This window comes from Corylus avellana, chromosome 5, assembly GCF_965113065.1.
Source record: "Corylus avellana chromosome 5, dhCorAvel1.hap1.2, whole genome shotgun sequence".
NCBI lineage: Eukaryota > Viridiplantae > Streptophyta > Magnoliopsida > Fagales > Betulaceae > Corylus > Corylus avellana.
Genome location: NC_142494.1, coordinates 18,298,559 through 18,307,403, shown reverse-complemented (window position 1 = coordinate 18,307,403; position 8,845 = coordinate 18,298,559). Strand labels below are relative to the sequence as shown.

Below are 8,845 nucleotides of genomic sequence, written 5' to 3'. Positions count from 1 at the left end.
TGATACATCAAAGTGAACTAATTTCAACATTCTTGCTCCTGTTAGCATCTGTGGACTACAGACTACATAGTCGGCCTATTAGCCAACGGTGATGAACTTGGAGTAGGTTTTACTGATTTCAACTGCTCCTATCAAGATTTGACATTCTTGAGATACAATAATACAACAACCTTTACAAAAGATACAATCCTACCTCGATTCTGTTCCAACTCTGAGGGAAATTCTATTAAAAAAGAGATGGTGAAGATAAATAACAGCCTACTCCATCTTAGCTTATTTTACACATAACACAGGAAGCATTTCACTGCCCTAATCCTTCCATCGACAAGGCATGACACGTTTCATTCTTCAAAAGACACTACCTTCAATACGTTGTTTCCGCCTGGGCCTACAATCAAAGTGAATCATTCTATTTATACCTTGAGATTCAAGAGACGATTTGGTTTTCTATTTTTGGTTTGGGGGGGGTGTTGCAAAATACTACCTTCATAAGGATAGGTGCTTCTCATGCATGTCTTGATGCATCATCATGCAACTGTGCAGCTCTTACATTAGGATCATCCTGCCATGAGGAAGAAAAACTCATTGCAAGTCCTGTAGTAGAAACAAACAGCATGATCCCGCAGAATTGTTAGAATAAACAAACTTACTCGGATGTAAGTGAAACCAGAGGGTGTTCGGAAAAAATCCATTTGTCCCTGCAAACATAAAACCCTAATTCGTAAAACGACACCATTTGAACAAGGTAGTAAACTGAGAATTACGGCTAGCATCATAGGGTGCTATACCAGCCCATGCATGCTTTGCGGAGGAGCGCTGTAATAGCCATCATGGCTTGGCGCTATTGAGTTTAATTGTCCCTACAAATATTAAGCCCAAATTTTAAAATTCACATCATCCATGGTGCACTATCACTACTTAATTCATTGCCGTAATAATATATATGATGTACCAGCCCCTGAATGCCCTGTTGATTCCCATAGTAATGATCCCGTGTTGGTGCCATTAAGTTTAGTTGTACCTGCAAAAAAAAAAAAAAAAAAAAAAGCGTATAAATCAAAACTTTTGAATTTAAAAAAGTAGAAGAGAGTGTACATTACTGTATGATACATGATGGAACTATAGTGCATCGTACCATTCCTTGCATGCTCTGTTGTGTACCATAGTAGTTATCCAGGGTTACTGCTCTTGAGCTTAATTTGTCCTACAAATAAAAATCATCAATTTTAGTTTTTTTTTTTTTTCCTTTCAATTGCATTCTCTAGCATAATCCACCGAGTAGCATCAGGACATTTCTGTGCTAGTTTTACTGAGAACAACACAAACTACATAAGTACAAAATCATAATTTCCAGTTTGATACAATTTTGTACAATACTAGTATATAAAATACTTTCTTAACAGGCTACAATCAAAAGAAGGGACAAACCATTTGCTGCAAGCTGTCTTGTGCCCCGACAGTCATAACTTCTGATTCAGAGCTCACCTACAATTAATAGGAGGTCATATTATCAAATATAAATTGAATCAGAACATATGCAAGCAGTTGCTGTCAACAACTAACCTTTCTTTTCTTGGTCGGATTCTTTTTTTTATTTGTCTTCCCTGTGCTTCTACTTTGATTATCTTCTTCAATGCAGAGTAGACCATGAGTGTCTGATGTGCCAGCTTCTACAAGGCTCTTTCCAGAATTATTTGTACTCACACAGCTTCCAAAAGCTTCATCTAGTGCACGGATTGCAAAACTGTAACTCTCCTGAGAAAGAGATCCCTCTTCACTCAGTTTCATTGCCCTTTGACATAACTCATTGTATCGATGTACCCTTGATTGCACCAGTTCCGATTCTTCTCCCAATAAATTCCTGCTCTTTGCATCTTTCATCCACCGTTTCAAAACATATTGAGATGGGATGGCAGAAAGCCCACAAATTTGAAGAACAATCATCGCATGTCTGCAAAGATAACCTTTGTATTCATATAACCGGCATATACAAGAAATTTCTGATTTCATTTCGTTCCATATAACAATGAAGTCTTGGCTCCTTTCAAATTCTTGAACTCGGAAAGTAAAGATTGTCTCTTCTTGTCTTTCTCTTTTGGGATGACAAGCAACTACACCTAGAAGCTCAGCCTGAAATTTCTTGAACACAGCATGTGTGTAAACCCCTGAAACACTCTTCTCTAAAGGTGAAGGGGATTTTAATGCAGGCTGTTTGTTCCATGTATCAGAATCTGCTTTGGCTTCCTCTTCATACCGATCTTGCAGAATTGATTCATACAGTCTCACAAATTCCTGTACAGCTGTCTTCTTATGCACATACTTATCAAAATAGGAATTTACACTCTCTGATCGCTGAGTTGTAGACATCCCAGCCAAACAAACATCCTTCATGTATGTTGGCACCCATAGTTTACGATCTTCATATATTGACTGCATCCATTCATCCTCTTTGAGCTCAAATCTCTCAAGAATTTTCCACCACCTTTTTTCAAACTCTTCATTTGTCCATGACTTGTAGATGCATTTTTCAAATTTTGGCATAAAATTTTCATGCTGTTTGATTACATGACCTAGATTTTCAGAGACCTTTCCCAATATGTGCCACAAACAAAAGCTATGACAAGCATCTGGAAAGACCTCCGAAACAGCTGATTTCAAGGCTTTGTCATGGTCGGTGATTATTACTTTTGGAGCTTGCCCACCCATTGCTTTCAGCCAAATCCTCATTAGCCAAGAAAATGTTGTTGTGCTTTCATCTGATATCAAAGCACATCCAAGCAAAATGAACTGATAGTGTTGATTCACTCCAACAAATAGAGCAAGAGGCATCTTATATTTGTTTCTAACATAAGTAGTATCCAATGACACTACATCACTGAAAGTGTTATAGTCATGCCTACTTTTGGCATCAACCCAGAACAAATTTTTCAGCCGTTGATCTTCTCCCAGATCTATTGCATAAAAGAAGTTAGAATTCATATTTTGCATCTGCGTAAAAAACTCAAGCAAAATCTTAGCATCTCCTGCCTCTAATGCCAAATTCCGACCTTTATCAAAAGGGTTTTTGGGGTCATTCTTGAGACCAACCACATTTTTGTATTCAGCAAATTGTCTAGCCATTGCAGCATACATCTTTCTTGTTTGTTCACTTACAGCCTGAGCTGGTAATAGCTCATGATTATGCTCCTTCACAAAACTATGTATAACCCATTTTCCATCCGGCCTTCTCTTTACATGCATGCTTGCTTTGCAGTCTGTCTTTGCACAAGATCGTCGACCAGTTGCATTTTCGCAATCTTGCTTGTTCTGTCTGGCACGTGGTCGATTGAAGGATTTGTCATACTCTCGCTTGGTCCCATATCGAGAACAAGCAAACTTGGCATCAATAAATTCCCTAGAAGTCTTCGAACGGCGGCTATTTTGTATTGCAGTGTTGAATCCCATAGACCGAGCATATTCTTGATAAAATGAATATGCTTCTCCGTGAGATTCAAATTCCATACCAGAAAGTGGCTCAAGATTCGTATCCTCTTTAAACACTACCATGTCCACCAGGGGAGAATTCAAATCCCCACCATCTTCAACGCGTACCTCAACTCCAACATCAACCATATTTTCACCCTCAATATCTCCATTATGCAGTTTCTCATCAACATCCAAGATGTTATCAATTGTATTTGGTTCTTCATCTTCCTTATCATGCTCTCCAGAAGGTAGCCTTAGATCTATATCCATGATGAGAATAAATCACGTCTGGAAAACAATTATCCAAGCATACCTGGAAAGGGAAAAGACAACATGTTTGTGTCAATCCACTTTAAAACTACAACCTAAAATCACAATTAGCAATGATTATAATTATAACAACATACACTCAAGTAAAATATCTACTCTTCTTGATTCATGTATAATTTCAAACCCATGTTATTTAAAGTACGATAGGCTTCAAAACCAAAAGTACCTGGTATGTTCTGGCAAAGTGTATCACACTCTTAACACATTATTTCAACAACAATAACAGAAGTTAACTTCTCTTAAGAGCACCAGGGGCCTATAACTTCAAACTGAGCTGTGATAAACAATATGCATTGATATTATCCGACTTTTTAAGTCTTTAGTAATAATAGTCGCATACACAAGGTGATTGCAGATTCAGGACCATGATTCAAAGTTTTCCTCTACGAGGCTTGTTCACTCAAGACTTTCTCGTAACAGGCCTAGAATTCTTTCTGAGCCAACTGCCAATAGACAAGCAGCTAATCATGGATATAAATTGTTTTTTAAGTTATTTAAAATAACTCAAAACTGGAAGAAAGGAAAAATTGCAACCATTGATTCTAAATAAAATAACAAACAACTATTCTTTTGCATAGGTTTTCCAGCCCAGATATAAGACTCTATTCTTCATATGAAATAATATTCTTCTTATTTTCCTCATTTTATTTTTTCGGTTCATGATAATGCAGACTGAAGATATACATGTGAAGGGGAATCATTACAGAAAAAATATATAGAAAACTTTTGAGGGCCCTTCTAACACTCTAAAACCTTGAATATTGCACGGGTTGCCCCGTCTTGCTCCTTTTCACATTCTGAGACCTGCTCTGTGCTTCAAAACTTTGTCCATACCTCAAGGTTTGTTTGCTTAGCAGAACTTTGATATCGCTGTCAAGGTGTACACGTCTCCTTTCTGCAGCAGGAAATTATTTAAACTAAATTAGGAGAACAATGAGTTTATCTCCAATAGAACACGATTTAGCTTATAGACAAATCTTTTCTAGAAATAACTTTGATGCCTTTGAATTTGTTGTCACAACCAGAAAAGAAAAGCCCTTTTCAGTCTTAACATCCACATTGGCATTCTCAAGGTGGGTTGTATGACCTTCAAATAACTGCCTTTAAAATGGCACAAAACTTCTTCTGCACACAATTTTGCTTTCATTTCTGCAATGTTGACAATATGGTTTACACAGTTACCAGTCTCTTTTTACAATTAAAACGATTTTATTAAAGATGAAGTTCTTTTTAAAAATTGGCCTTCTTACTTTTTTCTTCTCCTGTCAACAGTAAGAATTGAACAGCAAACTCCATCCGACATCTTTTGGTGTCTAATTCTCTCTTTTTCTATGATTCTCCATAGAGCTCTATTCTTTGCACCTTAAGAGCATGAGCAATTTTGGAGACAAAGGTAAAGGTCTTTGCATGAATACTACTCTGCTTGTACCAAACTCGCACTGAAATCAATGTGTACTTGACCTAAAATTTTAACAAGTTGAAATCAATATGACTTTAAACTGCATTATCTGCTAATCAATTTCTAGGCACAGCAAAATTTGGTAGTTAATTTTTCCGTAAGTAATGACTTTTGTTATATCCATCATCTTTACTCGGTGTTTCAAACTTTGGTAGTTGTTACATGTCTAATCCACTAAAATTTAGCACTCATTTTAGATACTGGTCCTCATGTTATCCACTGACCAATAACAATATAAAGTTGCAAAGCCTATATAATCATCCAAAATCAGCCATAGACATATCTCAATTCTAATCTTTGTACGCTTTATGGATGTTGAGAATAACAAGAAAATGCTACCTATACAGATAAACCATCGCACCAAAGTTTCCTAACTAATGATGGTAATTAGCCATCATAATGTCAAATGTTTATATGGCATTATTTCAGAATAAATGATTGATGAAATTAGTTACAAAGATGGTGTTGCTTGTATAAATGGATAAAGGGAGAGAGTTCACACTTGCATGTCTTCGGGATGTGACGCATGCACAAAGAGAAGAAAAAATAAATGAAAATATAAGATGTACCCATATTCTCCACGCCCAAACAACAACTTGAACCTATGTGCCCTGGAAAGAGAATCCTCCAGGACTCTAAGGTTTAAGGGTTTCCTCAACAATTGGCTGCAAAATAGTAAAGTAGAAAGGGATGATTCGTTTCTTAAAGAAGCATGGGTCTTCATTACCCTGCCTTTTGCAAAAAGAAAGGCGCGCACACACACACACACATTATTGAAATTCGGTGGTCCACTTGAGAGAACTAGAGGGATATTTAAGGAAGTCAAGACAATCCAGGAACTTACGGAATATCACCCATGTAGAATGTTTCAAAATATGAATATTATCACTACTTGAATTACAAATAGCCTCATGGAGTTATTGTGTAGACCATTTCAGAAAATCCAGCTTTTAATTTACATGGTCTACCAGTCTCCTCATCTTGGTTTCTCAGACAGCATATCAGTGCTACATCAACACATTTATATTCACACAACTCCTGAACAGTTAGCAGGCATATAATAGACACAAAATTATTTCTATAAGTTTCATATTAGCTGAAATTATTATTGATAGAAAAAGCAAAAAATTTGCTTGCATAAGATCAAGTGATGGCATCCAATTTGGAGGAACAACCTAAAAGCTATATCATAACAAATATAAGTTTAAAAAAAACATTGTAAATTTTCTGATTTTTTACCTACTATTAGCCCTGATTGTCATATGCTCTTTAAATTTGAAGATAAATCATTTCAATATTCTTCCTAATCAGAATAGCTTACGAACATGACATCACAAAGATCCCCTATTTTGACACTGCTGTAATTCCCCCCTCCCAAAAAACAATGGTAAGAAACAAAGACAAATCTACAGTGCACCATTTAATTGCTACCACACTTTATTTATTTATTTTTTTTTTTTTTTGATAAGTAATAAAAAGTTTTATTACCGCACTTTATTTAACTCTTTTTTTAAGGAAAAAAAAAAAAAAAAACTGTTATATTCAAATTGTAAATAGAATTCCAGCTACATAACATCAATTGAAGTCAGGATTCAAACGAAAATTTGTAACTTGTAAAATCCAAAAAGAGTACTCTAATGTTTTTTTTGAGATAAGGCTCTAACCCTTGAAATTAAATGCCAGATTCTAATCATAGATTTTCAATAGCAATTAAAGAAGAGAACAAAGCACTGGGCAAATGTATTTAAAGGTGTCCCTTAACCAATGTGGGGGCAATTTTTCTCTACCAGTACATAACCGTGATCTTTTTAATTCACTTCTCAATTTGAAAAAAAAAAAAAAAAAAAAAAAAAAGGCCAATAAACTAGGCTTCAAAATATTAACTAGAATTTAACTCTCTGATCACCACTCAGACACTGCAATTTTTTTATATTTGGCAAAAAAACTCCCTAGAACTTCAAAAATTCTCTTACAACTTGACATTGCCCATTGAAAGATGATAAATAAGTTCAACACATGGTCTATGATGCTGTTTCACGGTATTAGTGCACTGATTTAGATATTAAGTATCTGAAAGATGATTGATTTATTAAAACTGAACATCCATATCTTCCCTTTCACTCCCATATTCATTTTCTTTTTTCCAAATTACATGATCTTAAAGATTGCCAAACTAATATAATACAGAAATTTCACTTTTATCAAAGAATTCTACATCTAATTTCTTATTTAATAGGTAATAGGATCGTAGAGGAAGAATATTTGGCTTAGTATCAAATATTTTGTTGTCAAGCTGAGAATCACATAGGAATACCTATATGTGTAGCTATAGGTAGCATATCCTGAAACATCGTATCAGAAAACCAAACTGAATGGAACCATATTAATATAATAACCATCCACACCGGCTCATTCTACAAAACTAGGTTAAAAGTACTCTTAACAATCCGGGAAAAGCATTAGCCACATCCGGCAAAATGACTGGTCAAATTACAATTGGAGTTCCCTATAATTGCTTATAAAGGACCCCGTAAGCTCTTTTATAATCCACTCCCTCTATCTGGGCTAATAATCATCTCAACGTTGGACTGAAGTGTTACAATTAACTAAGCACCATCTTGTATTCATGATACTAATGGAAATTCTGAATAGCCTTAATAGACTTGGATTAAATCAACAAGGAAATAACTACCCAATTAACATTTCCAGCTCCCCTTCTACCTAACAAAGCAGATGAATTGGGAAGAGAATTTTACTCACACATTTTCTAGTCTACCAAATTTTAGAAACACAAAGCCCTAAAATCAGCAAACAGGCACTTATATGGTTATATTATATGCCCAGGCCCTAACTCAGCTCAACAGCTCCCTTGGTGCTTTCACTCCTCTCTCTCAGTTTCACAGATAACAATATTATATCAGATCAAACATATCAAAAAAAAATCACTAAAATTTAACGAATTGCAGTAACACGAAAGATGAAGAAAAGTTTGAATTTCAGAGAGAGAGAGAGAGAGGTAGAGAGAGGGAGAGACAGAGAGAGACACCTTAAGTGTAGAGCATCTGAGAAGAAAAGCTGAGAAACAGGGCGAGTGGGGGTGGTTTGCGCGTGTGGGGAGAGCGTTTCAATTGAAATGGGGAAATGTTTTAGGGTTTGGGTCACGCACGCAGAGCGAGTAGCCACTTCCTTTACGGGGGACGGGTTTGCTTTCACGGGTGTATCTGGCTGTCACTCACCGCGCACCAAACAAATACTTAATAATTTATGAAAAAACACCTCGCATCCCCCACTCGCTCTCCTCGTGCTCTCCTCCCACACGCGTCGCGCGTGCCACCTCTCTCACTTCTCCTTTCCGTATGTCGTATGTACGCAATTTCGGAACGTTGGCAATTTGTAGGCCCCATTCCTGAGTTTTAACAAGTGATAGGAAAGCGCGTGCGACGCGTGGCGGGGATTGAGTCACTAATTGCTCTTGTTAATTGGGCAGTAGTTATCTCCAATGAACACCCAAGTTGACCTTAAGTAACATGTTCTCTTGCTATTTAGGGAAAAATAATGTACTCGACTTTTGGTTTCCGAATTTTAATAATC

At 36.3% G+C, this 8,845-nt stretch overlaps 1 protein-coding gene across 2 annotated transcripts; it reads right to left on the bottom strand.

The window, feature by feature from the left end:
- Positions 1-8,474, bottom strand: FHY3 (far-red elongated hypocotyls 3). 2 transcript variants are annotated; one of them, XM_059596848.2, is made up of 12 exons: positions 8,301-8,474; positions 5,046-5,256; positions 4,818-4,944; positions 4,549-4,690; positions 1,564-3,778; positions 1,429-1,485; positions 1,136-1,204; positions 953-1,021; positions 789-860; positions 651-698; positions 485-562; positions 1-388 (listed from the first exon to the last, which is right to left on the bottom strand). In XM_059596848.2, exons 5-11 carry the CDS (start codon positions 3,733-3,735, stop codon positions 506-508), a joined length of 2,544 nt encoding a protein of 847 aa, XP_059452831.2. In that variant the 5' UTR covers positions 3,736-3,778; positions 4,549-4,690; positions 4,818-4,944; positions 5,046-5,256; positions 8,301-8,474; the 3' UTR covers positions 1-388; positions 485-505. The 2 variants fall into 2 exon arrangements, with proteins under 2 accessions (XP_059452831.2, XP_059452832.2); XM_059596849.2 differs by lacking the exons at positions 4,818-4,944; positions 5,046-5,256.
- Positions 8,475-8,845: the final 371 nt, after the last annotated feature.

Excerpts from the sequence above, each read along its gene's own strand:
- FHY3 (XM_059596848.2), bottom strand. The coding sequence starts at position 3,735 with ATGGATATAGATCTAAGGCTACCTTCTGGAGAGCATGATAAGGAAGAT. Across the intron at positions 1,205-1,428 it reads AAGACAGCTTGCAGCAAATG|GACAAATTAAGCTCAAGAGC; the intron begins GTTTGTCCCTTC and ends TTTTATTTGTAG. Across the intron at positions 861-952 it reads AACAGGGCATTCAGGGGCTG|GGACAATTAAACTCAATAGC; the intron begins GTACATCATATA and ends TAATATTTGTAG.